At 43.6% G+C, this 19,887-nt stretch overlaps 2 protein-coding genes, 1 long non-coding RNA gene and 1 pseudogene across 3 annotated transcripts in view; 1 reads left to right on the top strand and 3 right to left on the bottom strand.

Annotated features, from left to right (window-relative positions):
- Positions 1 to 5,707: 5,707 nt before the first annotated feature.
- Positions 5,708 to 7,221, bottom strand: LOC121934009 (annotated as a pseudogene).
- A 5,256-nt stretch (positions 7,222 to 12,477) lies between these two features.
- On the bottom strand, positions 12,478 to 13,606 carry LOC121935218. Its single transcript, XR_006104747.1, has 2 exons — positions 12,867 to 13,606; positions 12,478 to 12,778 (listed from the first exon to the last, which is right to left on the bottom strand). It is a non-coding gene; the product is annotated as an uncharacterized LOC121935218 (long non-coding RNA).
- A 281-nt stretch (positions 13,607 to 13,887) lies between these two features.
- LOC121934007 (TIR domain containing adaptor protein) lies at positions 13,888 to 18,773 on the bottom strand. Its single transcript, XM_042473985.1, has 3 exons — positions 18,732 to 18,773; positions 17,325 to 17,979; positions 13,888 to 15,915 (listed from the first exon to the last, which is right to left on the bottom strand). The coding sequence occupies exons 1-3, from the start codon at positions 18,771 to 18,773 to the stop codon at positions 15,875 to 15,877; spliced, it is 738 nt and encodes a 245-aa protein (XP_042329919.1). The 3' UTR covers positions 13,888 to 15,874.
- A 31-nt stretch (positions 18,774 to 18,804) lies between these two features.
- LOC121934006 (cryptochrome-1-like) overlaps positions 18,805 to 19,887 on the top strand; it is a 24,486-nt gene continuing 23,403 nt past the window's right edge. Inside the window, exon 1 of the mRNA XM_042473984.1 lies at positions 18,805 to 18,911. Within this exon, the coding sequence (XP_042329918.1) occupies positions 18,805 to 18,911 (107 nt within the window). The remainder of the gene's footprint in view (positions 18,912 to 19,887) is intronic.

Here is a 19,887-nt window from a genome sequence, read left to right as displayed (position 1 = left end):
CGGCGCGTGACCTGTCAGTTCCAATTAAAGTAGACCCATGGGAATAAAGGCAAATGCAGCACAGGCATTCTGACTGTAGCATCCTCATATAACACTACTACTACTACTACTAATAATAATAATAATGGCTCATTGTAACTGGGATTCCTCACTCCTTTGGTGCCTATGGCAGATGTCGAGGGGGGGGGGTGTCGGAGGGACTGATCTTTGGGCTACCAATTTTTTTTAAGTGGTTGTATATGTGATCAGTCATATCTGCATGGATTTTATTTCCAAGCCACTGTTTCCATGCCGGGGTGGAAGTCAAGGCTGTCCCTCCATATGATCTCATCCTTTGGCCTACGAGGGGAGTGACCAGGCAGACCTTTTTGAATCGTTTGCCAGAACTGGACACAGTATTCCAGGTGGGACTGATCAGAGCAGAATAGAAATTTTAAGTATTTAAAGGATGTCATATTTTGATATTGGGAGGGGAGCAAGCTTGTTTTCTGCTGCTCCAGAGATAGGATCGGAACAACGGATGCAAGCTCCAGGAAAAGATTCCAGCTCAACATTAGGAGGAACCTCCTGAGAGTAAGGGCTGTTTGACAGTGGAAGATACTCCTTCCTCGGGATTGTAGTGGGTTTCCCTCCTTGGAGGTCTTTAAGCAGAGGCTGGTTGGCCATCTGTCAATGGGGATGCATGGCAGATGGGGGTTGGACTGGATCAGGGCCCTTCTTGTGGACTGTTCTAGGATTCTATGATTCAGTGCAGCAGGTTACAAGAAAAATGGTTAAGGAGGTTTTTTAAAAGCAACTTTATTCTCTTTGGACAGAAAACAAGTTAAAACATGTATGGTTATACAACAGTTAGTAATCTTACAAAAGTGGCACAGGTGAATAGTCTGCCATCAGCTCTGCTTCCTGAGACACCATTCTACAAAAGAGTTTTAACATCCAAGCACAATATTGACAGCAGCACTTTCAAAAACTGCTTCTTTTTAAGTACAGCTGACAGAATTGCCTATCCACACTGAGAGGAGCCTGGGGCTATAGTCTTCTTCCAGCTCTGGTTGTTGTGATTTTCAAGTGGACTCCAACTTATGTCCAGCCTTTCTAAGGATAATATATTATATATATTGGCCAGACTGATTCAGAAGAGGTTTGCCATTACCTTCCTCGAGGGTGAGAGTGTGACTTGCCCAAAGTGATACATTTTCCACATGAGTGGTTGATTTGAACCTGGTCTCTCAAGAATTGTGTCCAATACTTAACACCCTATGTAATGCTGGCTGTTCACACTCCTATCAAAGGCTGAGTCTGTAACAGAGAAAGAAGTTAGCGAGAATGGCCATGCGTTCAGAGCAAAGGTGCATCTAGCCCAACTCACAATCTGCAAGGTTGCGAGTTCAAGCCAGCCAAGGGTTGAAGCTCGACTCAGGCTTGCATCCTTCGCGGAGGTTGCTAAATGAGTCCCCAGGTTGCTGGTGTGAATTAGCTTACACATTGCAAAGTGCTTAGGGAGTGCTTAATGCACTGAGAAGCAGGATAGAAACATACTTGCTATTGCTGTTCTGTTCCCACAAAGGCCAACAAATGTGTCTGGAAGCTCACAAGAAGGAAAAAGACACAACAGTGTCTTTCTGCTCATGGCACCAGTGAGCAATTGGTATCTATGTGAAGTAAGGACTCTTTTGTTTCCCTGTAAACTCACAATGCTATTGTCCAATTGGAACATACCGTATACACTTGACTATGAGTATGATAAGTCGAGGTCAAATTTTGGGGCCAAAATGATGGATTTTGCTATGACCATGGATAATTGAGGGTAAAACGTGGGCATATAGCAAGGATCTAAAGAATGAGAAAACATGTCAAAAACTCACAAAATTTCAGCAGACATAACTTTTTGTGTTCACTTTAAGGCTGGATGGATGGAGAGCAGAAGGGGGCGGTGCTTCCAGGACAGATTATACTCTTCCTTTTCACCAGGGGATGGTTCCTTCTTTTATATAGAGTTAAAATACATATTTACATTGACCCGTGGATAAGCCGACCCAATTTTGGGGGTCAATTTTTTGACCTACCTTTCTAGACTTATACATGACTATATATAGAACTTGTACAAGATCAGATTCATAAAAGATCTCAGTATTTTTTAAAAAAATGATCAAGCTATAGAAATGTATGCTGTTTTAGTCATCCATGGTTAACCATACAATAAGAATGGCACCTTCACCCTCACGTTTAATCATGATTATGGCCACGGTGGGAAGATCGGGAAAGGATATGGCTCCTTTTTGTCCCAGTTGGTCACAGTAATCAGTAACTGACCACAGTTGAAAAACTGAAGGGAAGGGAAAGAAATCATTAAGAAAAATGCAGCTATAGAACATGGTCAGATGGCACAAGGGATTTGACATAGTCTGCAACCAGTAGCAGCAGCATATTCCTTCATCTCACAGACCTGGTTGGAATGCCCTGCAAATCATTCTTAATTTGAATCAATGAGATTTAAAATGTGTTACCTTTGGCTGAATGTCCCTCTTTTTGTTTGGGCTTTTAAAAGAACCCTTTAAATCCCTTGCGATAGTAGCACATTTGACCTTTTTTGCTTCAACTGAAATTTTTAGCGTTTCATTACTGTGATAACTTTCTGTTTTAAGTGTAAGAGGACCTCAGCAAAGATCAATCGTTAGTTTAACTTTTCCATCAATAAGTTCCAGGAACAATCCTTCTGCAGAAGGAGGTGGTCTGGTGTGTAAAAACCAAGCAAAAAAGAAAAGACAGACAGCGGGAAGAAGGAGGCAGACCATTTCATCAAGGATGATGGGCAAAATGTACGTTCAGGTTGCATCACAGATGTGGGATAAGGGACAAAACAATGGGTTTTGTCCTTAACAGGCAGCCATATTTGATTTAATACCTTTAATAGCGGACTGTCAGGGATGGATCTATTTTCTCCATCTTCTGCCATAAGGTGATATAATTGTGAAACAGATGCACAGAGGAAATGAATCCAGCTGTTAAAGCAGATTCTGTTAAAGTGCTGTCCTCCTCCCTTAATAAGCATTGTTAGAATCTGAATATGAATGCAAGCTTTAGGCTGTAATCCCTCACTTTGATAAAACATTACAGGGTCTGGTTGGCCATATATCAAAGTACTGCATCATCCAAAACCTATAAAACAGTGATACTTATGGGGCCACCAAAATGTACATTATACATGCTGCAAGCTTTCAAAGCTCCACTGGCTTCTTCCATCAGGCAAAGGTGAGAAAATGATACAGAAGATTTAAAAAAATGATGACGTTAGTCTTAGCTTTGGGCAGTCTGGGAAAGCACCATTTTAAAAAAAAATTGTAACAAGGACATACGCTCAATAGAACACATGAAGCACTACATGCTGAAGTGATCTTTCTAGGATAGGTTCCAGCTTTTGCCATGCTGCAGAGATACTACTCTTTAGCAGAGCTTAGAAATATTTACTTTTTCAACTACAGGTCCCTAAGGCGACACTGGCTAGAGGATTCTGGGATTTGTAATCAAAAAGTAATTTTTTTCTGAACTGTGGACTCTAGAATTCCTGTCATTTTAAAAATTGTCCTATTTCTGAATCCCAAGTGTAAGGTTTGATAGAGCTAAAGCAGAATCAGCCGGGAAAGAGAGAGAGGTATTGGCAAGTCTGGAGGTATAAAAACAATATTTTCCTACAAAGTCTAAGAGAAGGGAGACCACAAACCACCAAATGGGAATTGAATGCATTCAATGCCCCCAGAATGTTATCTGGTGTTAGGGGCACCAACAACTCAGTGAGAGCGAGCAGCGCATGCCGCACAGAGCATGGCTGGCTGCGAGGGAGGATTTCCCACTGCAGGTCTTAGAAGAGGCTCACAGGTAATAGCACCAAACACCAAAATCATGATGATTCTATTTGAGACTACCAAAACAAAAAGCAACCCAGAAAAATAGCAAATGGATGTCTTTCCCAGATTGCACAGATCTGTCCTTTGTATAGCAAGACAATCTCTCTTGGAGACAGAGCCAACGAAGATTTCTTCATCAATCCCATGTGGACCAAGATCCCGTCTTTTCCAGACAGAACCTTCCTCTAGTCAGATTTGTCAATCTGTTTTGCTTGTATTTTCACAGATTCTTGTAGATCTGAGAAATATGAAAAAGGAAAAGGGGGTTAGGAGTCTGGATGAGATGTATGTTATGTCAGTTCAAATAAATCGATTCAGCCAAACAACACCCCATTTTCCCACATCTTTTTTAGATGGGTTAAAGGGTAGAAACCATGGCCTTCCTTTCCGAATCGCTTCAGGGATTCGAACTAAGTGGGAACCATCATGGTTCAATGGTTTAAACTGTAGTGGAAACAATCCTGAGAAGTGCAACAGTGAAGTTAAGTGGAAATTCTCTTGTTGCCCAGGGCAAACTAAGCTTTCCAGGTCAACTTTCATTCCGATCTTACCTGCCAGGCAGGTACTACTATTCGTTATGCTCATACTTAGAGCCACTGTTTTCATCTTAGGTTTAATACAAAGGCTTTTTCACCGGCCCATTCTGGAACTTTAGCGGGAACAAGATAAATCTGCCCATGAACAGGACTCCTCCATAACCTGTTTTACAACTGTCAATGAGGAAGGTTTGTAGGGTAATCCTATGCAGTGGCATTCCAGACCAGGCTGTCAGTTGGTGAGGCTCCAGGGGGACAGGGCCCAAAGGCCCAAGCCTCTTCCTCAATGCCGCGGTGCCACTTTATTCATGGTAAAATTGTTGCCAGACGGAGGTGGGATGTGTGGGCCCTCTTTCTCATTGCCCAGTGGTGCCACTTTGCTCGTGAGTAAACAGTGCAGGGCAGGGAAGTGAGGAGGCGCTTGGCCGGGTGTCATCCCACTTCTAGGGTGTCTCTACTAAAGCCCTCCCTTGCCACCATCTGAAGGAGAGAGAGGCAGGCTGACCACCAGGCCTGCCGGAAGAAGAAAAGCCCCCTTCAGCCACCATTTGGGGAGAGAGAGGCAGGCTAGCACCACCAGCCTGCCTGGAAGAAGAAAAGCCCCCCTCAGCCACCATCTGGGGATAGGGAGGCTAGCACCACCAGGCCTGCCTGGAAAAGAAAGGCCTCCTTCAGCCACCATCTGAGGGAAAGAGGAGGCTAGTCCCAGCCGCCTGGAAGCAGAAAAGACCTCCCTTCAGCCACCATCTGAGGGGAGAGAGATTGTATTGTATTGCTATTGCATTTTTGTCTGTACCACGCTATGATCATGCGGAAATAGCGGTCTATAAATAAAAATGTATTATTATTTATCACACCCCCCTTTGGTGATGCCACAGATCCTATGCCTGTCTACTGAAAAGCATGAATTTGTAGACAGGCACTAAGAAGCCTTCCCATCCCTGAACCTCTCTAATGCGTCTGACTACAAACTCCCACCATTCTTAGACATGATGGAAGTTGTAGTCAGACAATTGGAGGATGCCGGCAAGGGTGGGTATGTGACACAATCTCTGACTCACACATCTGTTTGAGAATTAGCTCTCCCAGAACAGATTAGACTGCATGCCAGCAATGGAGATACTGGGGATGGAAATTCAAAATATCGACCAAATGAAAGCATAGAGCATAGAGAGTCTCGGCACCTGGAACCAAGAACTTAAACAACATTAAATCCATCCATAGAAAGAACTCTGTGACACGATTTAAAGTTCCTTCTTCTACCAATTACTTACAACGGATCAGTGTTTCTTTGATCTGTTTGAAGCTGTCTCCAGATCGCCACCACTGTGTAATAGATGCACCTGAGCCTCCTGGGATGTCTTTACGGTCCATGTCCTTCAGCACGGATGGTGCGTCCATTTGCCATGGGTGCCTCTGTCAAGGCATGAGCATTTGGTAACGGCACCAGGGATCCGTGAGGAACTTGGGCGTAATGAGCGCACCCAGCAGTGGCTGTTGTCGGACAGCATCACAGAGCTCCGTGACAATGGCAATCCCCACAGTCGCGTCCCTTGGCTGAATGAAAGCAACGGAAGTGTTCAGCTGGGGCTCTCCAGGTAGGAGACCAGCTTCTCCACAAATTCAGGCACCCTCATTGTGGCAGATGCAGACGTCATAGGTTGCTCCGGCGGATGCTTTCAGAGCGGCTTGTGGTTCACCTGGGGTAGAGGGCACTTGTTGGGACTGACTGCCAAAGAGAACGAAGAGCTCTCACCAGAGGCGGCAAAGAGAAGGAGGCCGAAGATTCAGGAGCATTGTTAAGGTATCTCCTGAGAGGTCTGAGTCTTTCTTGGGTTTCTGCAGGAATGCTTTGACCAGCCTGCAAAGTTCCAATATTGCATGAGGTGAAATCACAACTGGGGAGTTATTAACATACTACAAAGTAGTGGTATTTTTTCACGAACCACTATAGATTACACAATTAATTCATTTGTGATTTTAGGTTCTGCCCTCAGTGGCAAATTTTTGCTAAAAGAGAAAAAAAAAAGCTACATTTTAGGTTCAGATTATGAGGCACTTGTTAAGTACAAAAAGGAAGGGAAGAGGAGAAAGCAGTTATAAAAAATGAAAGGTACCTTCTTAAGTATATGCTTGTTTTTATTGTTCTATGTATTTATTTACCTACTTACTTTATTATATGCCACCTTTCTCCCAGGATGGGTCTAAAGCAGCTTCCAGAACAACAAATAAAAACATTTACAAAAAATTCTAAAACCCAGTTAAAATCCCCACATTAAAACACTATAAAACAAACTATTAAAAATACTACAGATTAAAAACAGATAAAAATACTTTCCCCTGCTTCACCACTAAAAGCTTGCTTAAAGAGAAATGTCTTTGCTTTCTGGTGAGGAAGGCAGGGAGTGGAGCAGCAGCCTAGTTTCTGGCTGAGGAGTGGAGGCAGCTCTTGGCCTCACAAGTCAGCCTCTGGCTCGGACCAAAAGAAAGCCTTCCCCTGGCGATTTAAAGCTCTGGCAAGTTCATAATGGGAGATATAGGGGCCCGACAGACCGCCCCCCAAAAGGGCGGCCTTTAGACGCCCATTTTTCTGGTGCAAGGAGGCCGCACCAACTAAACATCGTGGCCTCCGTCAGGACTAAAGAACCCGCTTGAAAGCTTCACTGCTGAAAGCGGGTTCTTTTTTAGTCCATGTGCGGGACGCCATGTTTTGGCCATTGGCCGCACTTCGCGCACTTGATGTTGCATGCACGGCGATAGCAATTTGGACGCTGCGCCATGCCTACATCATCATGGTGGCCCCCATGTGGACAGGGCATGCCATGATGGCATCAGCGGTGCGCAGTAGGGCTTGGGAGCGTTGGACACTCCACGCTCCCAAGCTCTAAAATTGGCCCCAGACTGCTTTCCAGCCGTCTGTACTGGGCCATGGCCTTTCAACAGTCTGGCCTTTCAAACCTAGGGATTGATAGGCATGGCACTTTGAATTGTGCCCAGAAACTAACTGTAGCCAGTGAGCTGTTTCAACAGGGGAGTTGTATACTTTCTATAAACTGGTGCCCTGTCAGCAGTCTGGCTTGCCATATTTTGAACCCACTGACAGTTTCCAAAGGCAGCCCCATGTAGACTATGCTATGTAGCCCAAACGGGATGTAATCAGGCCTGTGTCACGTAGCCAGGTCGACATCTCAAGGATGGGTGCAGACAGCGTACTATTTTAGTCATCAAATGCACTCCTGGCAACTGCTGAAACTTGATTACATTAATCCAGAGGTCAGAGTTAGAAGACCCAACACTCCAGGTCTGAGATTTAAGGGGGCATGTAGCACAGCACAGCAGAGTCCCAATGCCATGATTTGCCTTTCAACTGACCAGGACACCTCTGTCTTGTCTAGATTAAGTTTTAATTTATTTACCCTCCTCCAGTCCATTATTGACAACAGACACGTTCATACCCTTGGAATTAAATGGAAAGGAGAGATGAGTTGGGTGTCCATGCATATAGTGCTGACACCACCCCACCCCGTGATATTGCACCCTTTTTCAGAGGAGACAGAAGGCTGTAAAATACTAACACTTATTTTCAAAGAGAAAGGGGAGGTAGGAAGTGACCCAGGTGGGAAGTAGAAAAGGCTTGAATTACACCAATGACCATAGTGTTGTAGCATGTGTGTGAATCGTATGTTAGGAGAGATCTTGAGTTATTCTCCAAGGTGCTGCAAGGTCTCTCTACATACCAAGTGAAACCAGAGATTATCTAGATTCATTTCATCTGCTTTCAAGCCTAGCTTCCTGGCTAGAGACAGTTTGGCTGCCTTGGTGGATGACCTCCGCAGGGAGCTGGTGACAGGGGGAGTGTGTCCCTGTTGGTTCTGCTGGACCTCTCAGTGGCTTCAAGACCATTCAACCATGCTTTCCTTCTGGGCGCCTGTTTGGGATGGGGCCTGATTCCAATCTTTCCTGGAATGGTGACCCCAGATGTGGTGCTGGGGGTCTCTGCTCAATGCCCTGGCTGTTGGCCTGTGGATTACCCACAGGGTCTGTTTTGTCATCTACATGAAAACCCAAATGCAAAACGCCTCAGGAATGCCGCTTTCATGCATGCCTAGAGTCAGTATTAAGGACTTCTTGTACCTATAAGTACTGTATAGGTAATTTCTATTTGGATTATTTACTTCCTATTTTGAGGATGGAGTTTCTCTTGCAACATAATAAACTACTTTTTTTTAAACCATTTACATAGCATCCGGCATATTTTTATCCTGTTTATACCAGGAGTAGTTGTGTTGCAGTGGGATGCTGTACTCGTGCTTAACATAAATACCAATATTTTCCAACTTATTGCTGACCTTCTTTGGTCAGCCACTTCCCATGGTTTCAAGGATTCTTTCCTAGCCTTCCCTGAGAGGTCACCCCTCCAAGTATTACACAGGCCTGGTGCTACTCAACTTTTGAAATGGTTAGTTCAGGGGATATGGTAATCCAACAGCACACATGAACTCTCACAAGCATCAGCTGAGCCCAGACCAGCCAGATTTGCGGACTCACTTGACATATCCATGGCAGGGTCAACTGGAAATCATCTATAATGTGTCTTCTCGGTGTTTCACCTGCAGACAGGAATCGAACTCAGGACAACTCTCATCTCAAGAAGAAAGCAAAATCAGTTTGTCACAGGACTCTTCCGGCCCACAAAACTAACACAAAGAAGAGAATGCAAACACAAGAGGGACAGCAGATTTTCTAAGGCCAATAGCCCTGATTTCAATTGTAGTTGCCATCAAATTCGGCCCAATTAAATCAATAGAACTTGTAAAGCCAAACTTAAGCAATTTTTTTTATTCAACAGGTTTAATGGATTTTTTAAGTGTTGACACATGTTTTACTGTTGACTAGGACTAGAAAAGAGACAAGGGTTCAAATCACCAACTCAGCCATGGAAACCCACTGGTGCCCTTGGGCAAGTCACACTCTCTCAGCCTCAAAGGAAGGCAACAACAAACCCCATCGGAACAAATCTTGTCACAGTAAATTCCACCAAAGTTTGTTTGGACTGCCAGTCCGAAAACAACTTGAAGTCAGAAGAAATTACCCAAGGCACACATCAGCAAATACTACAACACAACAACAACAACAAACTCTAGATGGAAAACTAACAATTGCATTTGAGCCATAAAAGCAACATCTGCCTATTGGTCTATGATAACGACAGAGGAAGGGGGAAACTCTCCCATTCCATACCTGAGTAATATATTCGGACAACACAGGTGTGGAACTGTATGTCCTCAGATGTCACTGGACTGCAACTTCCCCACATGCCTTTCTTTACTTCTGGTTCTGCTGCCCTGGGCTAAAATGCGACACTCTACACAAACCACTTGCATCGAAGCCAGCGGTATGTGATCTGGCCTCAGTTTGCTCTCAGTGGTAGCAAAAAGCCCGGAAGTGTGTTATACATAAGATTCTATTTGTGCCCCAAAATCCTAATTGTAAGAAAAAAAATATATTTAAAATAACAGAACATTATTTGCAAAAGGACTGGAAATTAAAAGACAACTGTTATCTTTCCAAGCAAGTACTACTATTTACTGACATTGCTCACACAAAAATCTGTCAGCTACAAAACCCTCCAGAACCCTATTGTTGAGGCACATCATTCAATCTCATTCAGAACTTGCAAAAGTTACTTTGGGGGACTATAACTTCCCAGAATTCACCTAGGCTCGGTCAAGTGGCAGGAGATACTGTTGATATACATGAAAAAAGTAACTTTTCCAGCTCAAATTTCCCTTCACCTGGCTTGCATGTGAAGAGGGTCTATGAGTCCTGTAGACCATGAGTCAACATTGAGATGTGGCAGCTAAAAAGGCCAATGCAATTTTAGGCTGCATCAGAAGTATGTGTCTAGATCAAGGATAGTAATAGTGCCAATTCTATTCTGCTCTGGTCAGCCCCACCTGGAATATTGTGTCCAGTTCTGGGCAAACAGTTCAAAAAAGGACATTGGAAACTGGAGCCATTGTGTCCAAAGGAGGGCGACTAAAATGGTTGAAGGGCTCGGGGAAACCATGAAGCCCTATGTAGGAACAACTCAGGAAGCGGGTGGAGATGTTAGCCTGGAGTAGGAGCAGTATGAGGGTGTGTCAGAACCAGTTAAGATCAAGTCATTAATATGGAACCTATCCAGTTATTTAATTTCACTCATGTATTCAGCTCATATATGATCATGTGTATGTTTAATATATATATTGATCTAGATAGTTCTGTGTGTTGAACTATGTATAGCGTTGGGGTTGGGAAAGTAAGGTGGAATATTAAGGGTGAGGTTTGCTTGGGATGGGCCCTGCTAAGGGGTTTGGAAAGTGGGGTACTGTAACGTTCTTCAACTAAGGTGGTGGTTGCCATGTGATTGATTCCTGAGTGGGGTTTTAAAGTGGGAACTTTCCTTGTGCTTCAGATTCTGCAAAGACCTGCTTGTGGGTACTTCTGCTGTGCATCTTTACAATAATTTTTGTTTTACCTTAAGTTGGTTGTGGATCATTAGCCTGAGGTTCTCAATTCTCACAGGGTGATATGATAATAGCCCTGTTTATAATACTTGAAGGGATGTCATATTGAGGAAGGAGGCAGCTTGTTTCTGCTTCTCCAGAGACGGCCTGGAGCATGGGTGCAAGCTCCAGAAGGGTAACCAACCAACGAGGAGGGACTTCTATAGTAAGGCTGTTCGACAAGTAAACACCTCCTTCCTCGGTTTGGTGAAGTCTCCTTCCTTGAGCTGTCTTAAGAGCAGGCTGATGGCCATCAGTCATGGGTGCTTTGACTGAGAGTTCCTTCTGCATGGAGAGAGGGCTTGGACTGGATCATGGCCCTTCTTGGGGTCCTCTTCATACACCAATCTACAAATGCAGATATAGATATAGTTTTGCTTTTTAAATTGTGTTTATTAAAAAGTCTTGCCCTTTGCAACATTTCCCCTTTGCTGGAAGCGAGCAAATGATGAAAGGGAAAGGGAACAAGCAGCTAGCCACCTTCTATCCATCTATATATGTGCCTCAAGCAAAAAACATGCACATTTTTTGTCAAAAATAATTGAACAAAATAGAAAAGGGGGGGAAGATGCCTGATGCGAGCTCCATTTGTGCCCTGCCTGAACTGACTCCTTTCCTCCTGCTACATTCTCTTCAGAGGAGCTTTGCCATTGCCTTCCACTGAGGCTGAGAGAGAGTGACCTGTCAGTTCCAATTAAAGTAGACCCATGGGAATAAAAGGCAAATGCAGCACAGGCATTCTGACTGTAGCATCCTCATATAACACTACTACTACTACTACTACTAATAATAATAATGGCTCATGTAACTGGGATTCCTCACTCCTTTGGTGCCTATGGCAGATGTCGAGGGGGGGGGTGTCGGAGGGACTGATCTTTGGGCTACCAATTTTTTTTTAAGTGGTTGTATATGTGATCAGTCATATCTGCATGGATTTTATTTCGCAAGCCACTATTTCCATGCCGGGGTGGAAGTCAAGGCTGTCCCTCCATACTGACTCTCATCCTTTTGCCTACGAGGGAGTGACCAGGCAGACCTTTTTGAATCGTTTTGCCCAGAACTGGACACAGTATTCCAGGTGGGACCTGACCAGAGCAGAATAGAAATTTTAAGTATTTAAAGGGATGTCATATTTTGATATTGAGGAGGGAGCAAGCTTGTTTTCTGCTGCTCCAGAGAATAGGATCCGGAACAACGGATGCAAGCTCCAGGAAAAGAGATTCCAGCTCAACATTAGGAGGAACCTCCTGAGAGTAAGGGCTGTTTGACAGTGGAAGATACTCCTTCCTCGGAGATTGTAGTGAGGTTTCCCTCCTTGGAGGCTGTCTTTAAGCAGAGGCTGGTTGGCCATCTGTCAATGGGGATGCTTTGATTGAGAGTTCCTGCATGGCAGATGGGGGTTGGACTGGATCAGGGCCCTTCTTGTGGACTTTTCTAGGATTCTACGATTCAGTGCAGCAGGTTACAAGAAAAATGGTTAAGGATAGGTTTTTAAAAGCAACTTTATTCTCTTTGGACAGAAAACAAGTTAAAACATGTATGGTTATACAACAGTTATGTAATCTTACAAAAGTAGGCACAGGTGAATAGTCTGCCATCAGCTCTGCTTCCTGAGACACCATTCTACAAAAAGATGTTTTAACATCAAAGCACAACATTGACAGCAGCACTTTCAAAAACTGCTGACAGAATTGCCTATCCCACACTGAGAGGAGCCTGGGAGCTATAGTCTTCTTCCAAGCTCTGGTTATGTGATTTCAAGTGGACTCCAACTTATGTCCAGCCTTTTCTAAGGATATATATATATATATATATATATATATATATATATATATATATATCTTGGCCAGACTGATTCAGAAGAGGTTTGCCATTACCTTCCTCCGAGGGTGAGAGTGTGACTTGCCCAAAGTGATACAATACATTTTCCACAACTGAGTTGGGATTTGAACCCTGGTCTCTCAGAGTTGTAGTCCAATACTTAAACCACTATGTAATGCTGGCTGTTCACACTCCTATCAAAGGCTGAAGTCTGTAACAGACGAAAGAAGTTAGCAGAGAATGAGCCATGCAGTTCAGAGCAAAGGTGCATCTAGCCCAACTCACAATCTGCAAGGTTGCGAGTTCAAGACCAGCCAAGGGTTGAAGCTCGACTCAGGCTTGCATCCTTCAGAGGAGGTTGCTAAAATGAGTCCTCAGGTTGCTGGGTGCAATTAGCTTACACATTGCAAAGTGCTTAGGGAGTGCTTAAGTGCACTGAGAAGCAGGATAGAAACGTACTTGCTATTGCTGTTCTGTTCCCACAAAGGCCAACAAGATGTGTCTGGAAAGCTCACAAGAAGGAAAAAGACACAACAGTGTCTTTCTGCTCATGGCACCAGTGAGCAATTGGTATACTATGTGAAGTAAGAGACTCTTTTTGTTTACCCATGTAAACTCAAACAATGCTATTGTCCAAATTGGAACATACCGTATACACTTGACTATGAGTATGTATAAGTCGAGGTCAAATTTTGGGGCCAAAATGATGGATTTTGCTATGACCCATGGATAAATCGAGGGTAAAACGTAGGGCATATAGCAAAGGATCTAAAGAGTGAGAAAACAATGTCAAAGAACTCACAAAATTTCAGCAGACATAACTTTTTGTGTTCACTTTTAAGGCTGGATGGATGAGAGAGCAGAAGGGGGCGGTGCTTCCAGGACAGATTATAACCATCCAGGGGATGGTTCCTTCTTTTATATAAGAGTTAAAATATATATTTACATTGACCCGTGGATAAGCCGACCCAATTTTTGGGGGTCAATTTTTTGACCTACATTTCTAGACTTATACATGACTATATATAGAACTTGTACAAGATCAGATTCATAAAAGATCTCAGTATTTTTTAAAAAAATAATCAAAGCTATAAGAAATGTATGCTGTTTTAGTCATCCATGGTAACCATACAATAAAGAAATGGCACCCTTCACCTCCACGTATAATCACGATTATGGCCACAGTGGGAAGATCGGAAAAGGATATGGCTCCTTTTTGTTCCCAGTTGGTCACAGTAATCAGTAACTGACCACAGTTGAAAAACTGAAGGGAAAGGGAAAGAAATCATTAAGAAAAATGCAGCTATAGAACATGGTCAGATGTCACAAGGGATTTGACATAGTCTGCAACCAGTAGCAGCAGCATATTCCTTCATCTCACAGACCTGGTTGGAATGCCCTGCAAATCATTCTTAATTTGAAATCAATGAGATTTAAAAATGTTTACCTTTGGCTAGAATGTCCCTCTGTTTGTTTGGGCTTTTTAAAAGAACCCTTTAAATCCCTTGCGCATAGTAGCACATTTGACCTTTTTTGCTTCAACTGAAAATTTTTAGCATGTTTCATTACTGTGATAACTTTCTGTTTTAAGTGTAAGAGGACCTCAGCAAAGATCAATCGTTAGTTTAACTTTTCCATCAATAAGTTCCAGGAACAAATCCTTCTGCAGAAGAAGGTGGTCTGGTATGTAAAAACCAAGCAAAAAAGAAAAGACAGACAGATGGGAAAGAAGGAAGGCAGACATATTCATCAAGGATGAGGGGCAAAATGTAACGTTCAGGCTTGCATCATAGATGTGGGATAAGGGACAAAACAATGGGTTTTGTCCTTAAGAAGGCAGCAATATTTGATTGTAATACCTTTAATAGCGGACTGTCTAGGGCTGGATCTATTTTCTCCATCTTTCTGCCATAAGGTGATATAATTGTAGAAACAAGATTGCACAGAGGAAAATGAATCCAGCTGTTAAAGTAGATTCTGTTAAAGTGCTGTCCTCCTCCCTTAAATAGCATTTGTTAGAAATCTGAATATGAATGCAAGCTTGAGGCTGTAATCCATCACTTTGATAAAACATATACAGGGTAGCTGTGTTGGCCATATATCAAAGTACTGCATCATCCAAAACCCATAAAACAGTGATACATTTATGGGGCCAACCAAAATGTACATTATACATGCTGCAAGCTTTCAAAGCTCCACTGGCTTCTTCATCAGGCAAAGGTGAGAAAATGATACAGAAGATTTAAAAAAATGATGACGTTAGTCTTAGCTTTGGGCAGTCTGGGAAAGCACCATTTAAAAAAAAATTGTAACAAGGACATACGCTCAATATGAACACATGAAGCACTACATGCTGAAGTGATCTTTCTAGGATAGGTTCCAGCTTTTGCCATGCGTGCAGAGATACTACTCTTTAGCAGAGCTTAGAAATATTACTTTTTCAACTACAGGTCCCTAAGGTGACACTGGCTAGAGGATTCTGGGATTTGTAGTTCAAAAAAGTAATTTGTTTCTGAACTGTGGAGTCTAGAATTCATAGTCATTTTAAAAATTGTCCTATTTCTGAAATCCAAGTGTAAGGTTCTGATAGAGCTAAAGCAGAATCAGCCGGGGAAAGAGAGAGGTATTGGCAAGTCTGGAGGTATAAAACAATATTTTCCTACAAAGTCTAAGAGAAGGGAGACCACAAACCACCAAATGGGAATTGAATGCATTCAATGCCCCCGGAATGTTATCTGGCTGTTGAGGGGCACACAAAACTCAGTGAGAGCAGAGCAGAGCAGAGCAGAGCATGGCTGGCTGCGAGGGAGGATTTCATACTGCAGTGTCTTAGAAGAGGCTCACAGGTAATAGCACCAAACACCAAAATCATGATGATTCTATTTAGGACTACCAAAACAAAAAGCAACCCAGAAACATAGCAAATGGATGTCTTTCCCAGATAGCACAGAATCTGTCCTTTGTATAGCAAGACAAATCTTCTCTGGAGACAGAGCACAACGAAGATTTCTTCATCAATCCCATGTGGACCAAGATCCAGTCTTTTCCAGACAGAACCTTTGAGTCAATCTGTTTTGCTTGTATTTTCACAGAGTTCTTGTAGATCTGAGAAATATGAAAAAGGAAAAGGGGGTTAGGAGTCTGGATGCAGATGCATGTCTATGTCAGTTCAAATAAATCGATTCAGCCCAAAAAAACACCCCATTTTACCAACATCTTTTTGAGATGGGTTAAATGGGTAGAAACCATGGCCTTCCTTTCCGAATCGCTTCAGGGATTCGAACTAAGTGGGAACCATCATGGTTCAAATGGTTTAAACTGTAGTGGAAACAATCCTGAGAATGCTGAACAGTGAAGTTAAGTGGAAATTCTCTTGTTGCCCAGGGCAAACTAAGCTTTCCAGGTCAACTTTCATTCCGATTCTTACCTGCCAGGCAGGTACTACTATTCAGTTATGCTCATACTTAGAGCCACTGATTTCATCTTAGGTTTAATACAAAGGCTTTTTCACCGGCCCATTCTGAGACTTTAGCGGGAACAAGATCAAATCTGCCCATGAACAGGACTCCTCCATAACCCTGTTTTACAACTGTCAACTGAGGAAAAGGTTTGTAGGGTAATTCTATGCAGTGGCATTCCAGACCAGGCTGTCAGCTGGTGAGGCTCCAGGGGGACAGGGCCAAAAGGCCACAGCCTCTTCCTCAATGCCCAGCGGTGCCACTTTATTCATGAGTAAAATTGTGCCAGACAGGGAGGTGGGATGTGCTGGGCCCTCTTTCTCATTGCCCAGTGGTGCCACTTTGCTCGTGAGTAAAACAGTGCAGGGCAGGGAAGTGAGGAGGGCGCTTGGCCGGGTGTCATCCCACTTCTAGGGTGTCTCCTACTAAAGACCTCCCTTCAGCCACCATCTTGAAGGAGAGAGAGGCAGCTAGCTCCACAGGCCTGCCTGGCAGAAGAAAAGACCTCCCTTCAGCCACATCTTGAGGGAGAGAGATTGTATTGTATTGTATTGCATTTTTGTACTGTACACCGCTATGATCATTGCGGAATAGCGGTCTATAAATAAAATGTATTATTATTATTATCGCACCCCCCTTTGGTGATGCCACAGATCCTATGCCTGTCTACTCAAAAGCATGAATTTGTAGACAGGAACCTAAGGCAGCCTTCCCCATCCCTGCAACCTCCTAATTGGCTTGACTACAACTCCCACCATTCTTAGACATGATGGAAGTTGTAGTCAGACAATTGGAGGATGCCAGGATAAGAGTGTGGATAGTGGACACAATCTCTGACTCACCAAATGTTTGAGACTTAGACTCCCAGAAGCATTAGACTGCATTGCCAAGCAATGGAGATACTGGGGATGGAAATTCAAAATATCGACAAAATCAAAGGCATAGAGCATAGAGAGTCTCGGGCACCTAGGAACCAAGAACTTAAACAACATTAAATCCATCCATAGAAAGAACTCTGTGACAGATTTAAAGATCCTTCTTCTACCAATTACTTACAACGGATCAGTGTTTCTTTGATCTGTTTGAAGCTAGTCTCCCAGATCGCCACACTGATGTAATAGATGCACCTGAGCTCCCTGGGATAGTCTTTACGGTCCATGTCCTTCAGCACAGGAATGGTGCGTCCATTTGCCATGGGTGCCTCTGTCAAGGCATGATGCATTTGGTAACGGCACCAGGGATCCGTGAGGAACTTGGGTGTAATGAGCAGCACCCAGCAGTGGCTGTTCCGGACAGCATCACAGAGCTCCGTGACAATGGCACTCCCCACAGTCGCGTCCCTTGGCTGAAGAAAGCAACGGAAGTGTTCAGGCTGGCTCTCCAGGTAGGAGACCAGCTTCTCCACAAATTCCAGGTCACCCTCATTGTGGCAGATGCAGACGTCATAGAGTTTGCTCCGGCGGATGCTTTCAGAGCGGCTTGTGTTCACCTGGGAGGTAGAGGACACTTGTTTGGGACTGACTGCCAAAGAAGAAGAGCTTCTCACCAGAGGCGGCAAAGAGAAGGAGGCCGAAGATTCAGGAGCATTGTTTAAGGATCTCCCTGAGAGGTCTGAGTCTTTCTTGGGTTTCTGCAGGAATGCTTTGAACCAGCCTGCAAAGTTAGCAATATGGCATGAGGTGAAATCACAACTGGGGAGATTATTAACATACTACAAAGTAGTGGTATTTTTCTCAAGAACCACTATAGATTACACAATTAATTCATTTGTGATTTTAGGTTCTGCCCTCAGTGGCAAATTTTTGCTAAAAGAAAAAAAAAAAGCTACATTTTAGGGCTTCAGATTATGAGGCACTTTTAAGTACAAAAAGGGAAGGGAAAAGGAAGAAAGCAGTTATAAAAAATTAAAGGTACCTTCTTAAGTATATGCCTTGTTTTATTTATCTATGTATTTATTTACATACTTACTTTATTTATATGCCACCTTTCTCCCAGGATGGGATCTAAAGCAGCTTCCAGAACAACAAATTAAAAACATTTACAAAAAGTTCTAAAACCAGTTTAAAATCCCCACATTAAAAGACTATAAAACCATTTTAAAATCATACAGAATTAAAAACAGATAAAAAATACTTTCCCCTGCTTCACCACTAAAAGCTTGCTTAAAGAGAAATGTCTTTGCTTTCTGGTGAAAGGAAGGCAGGGAGTGGGGCAGCCTAGTTTCTGGCTGAGGAGTGGGAGCAGCTCCTTGTCCTCACCAAGTGAGCCTCTGGCAGGACCAAAAGAAAGCCTTCCCCTGGCGATCTTAAAGCTCTGGCAAGTTCATAATGGGAGATATAGGGGCCCGACAGACCGCCCCAAAAGGGCGGCCTTTAGACGCCCATTTTTCTGGTGCAAGGAGGCCGCACCAACTAAACATTGCGGCCTCCGTCAGGACTAAAAAGAACCCGCTGAAAGCTTCACTGCTGAAAGCGGGTTCTTTTTAGTCCATGTGCGGGACGCCATTGTTTTGCCATTGGCGCACTTACGCGCACTGATGATGCACGCACGGCGTAGCAATGTTTGGACGCTGCGCCATGCCTACATCATCATGGTGGCCCCCATGTGGACAGGGCCATGCCATGATGGCGTCAGCGGTGCGCAGTAGGGCTTGGGAGCGTGTGGACACTCCACGCTCCCAAGCTCTAAAATTGGCCCCAGACTGCTTTCCAGCAGTCTGTACTGGGCCATGGCCTTTCAAACAGTCTGGCCTTTCAAACATAGGGATTGATAAGGCATGGCCAGCACTTTGAATTGTGCCCAGAAACTAACTGTAGCCAGTGAAGCTGTTTCAACAGGGGAGTTGTATACTTTCTATAACTGGGCCCTGTCAGCAGTCTGGCTGCCACATTTTGAACCCACTGAAGTTTCCAAAGGCAGCCCCATGTAGACTATGCTATAGTAGCCCAAATGGGATGTAATCAAGGCATGTGTCACTGTAGCCAGGTCAGACATCTCAAGGAATGGGTGCAGACAGCGTACTAATTTTAGTCATACAAATGCACTCCTGGCAACTGCTGAAACCTTGATTACATGAAATCCAGAGTCAGAGTTAGAAGACCCAAACTCCAGGTCTGAGATTTAAGGGAGCATGTAGCACAGCACAGGCAGAGTCCCAATGCCATGATTTGCCTTTCAACTGACCAGGAGCACCTCTGTCTTGTCTAGATTAAGTTTTAATTTATTTACCCTCATCCAGTCCATTATTGACAACTGACACTGGTTCAGTACCCTTGGAATTAAATGGAAAGGAGAGATAGAGTTGGGTGTCATGCATATAGTGCTGACACAACACCCCAGTGCATTTGCACCCTTTTCAGAGAGACAGAAGGCTGTAAATACTAACACTTACTTTTCAAAGAGAAAGGGGAGATAGGAAGTGACCCAGGTGGGAAGTAGAAAAGGCTTGAATTACACCAATGAACATAGTGGTAGCATTGTGGTAGAATCAGTATGTAGAGAGATCTTGAGTTATTCTCCAAGGTGCTGCAAGGTCTCTCTACATACCAAGTGAACACAGAGATTATCTAGATTCATTTCACTCTGGCTTCAAGCCTAGCTATCTGGCTAGAGACAGATT

Source organism: Sceloporus undulatus, chromosome 6 (assembly GCF_019175285.1).
Source record: "Sceloporus undulatus isolate JIND9_A2432 ecotype Alabama chromosome 6, SceUnd_v1.1, whole genome shotgun sequence".
NCBI classification, from domain to species: Eukaryota; Metazoa; Chordata; class Lepidosauria; order Squamata; family Phrynosomatidae; genus Sceloporus; species Sceloporus undulatus.
Note: the sequence above shows the minus strand (reverse complement) of the source record. Positions and strands in the feature narration are given on the sequence as shown.

Excerpts from the sequence above, each read along its gene's own strand:
- LOC121934007 (XM_042473985.1), bottom strand. The coding sequence starts at position 18,773 with ATGGCGTCCCGCACATGGACTAAAAAGAACCCGCTTTCAGCA. Across the intron at positions 17,980-18,731 it reads AAAAGAACCCGCTTTCAGCA|TATGTTAATAATCTCCCCAG; the intron begins GTGAAGCTTTCA and ends ACTACTTTGTAG. Across the intron at positions 15,916-17,324 it reads CAAAGAAACACTGATCCGTT|ATCTACAAGAACTCTGTGAA; the intron begins GTAAGTAATTGG and ends CATATTTCTCAG.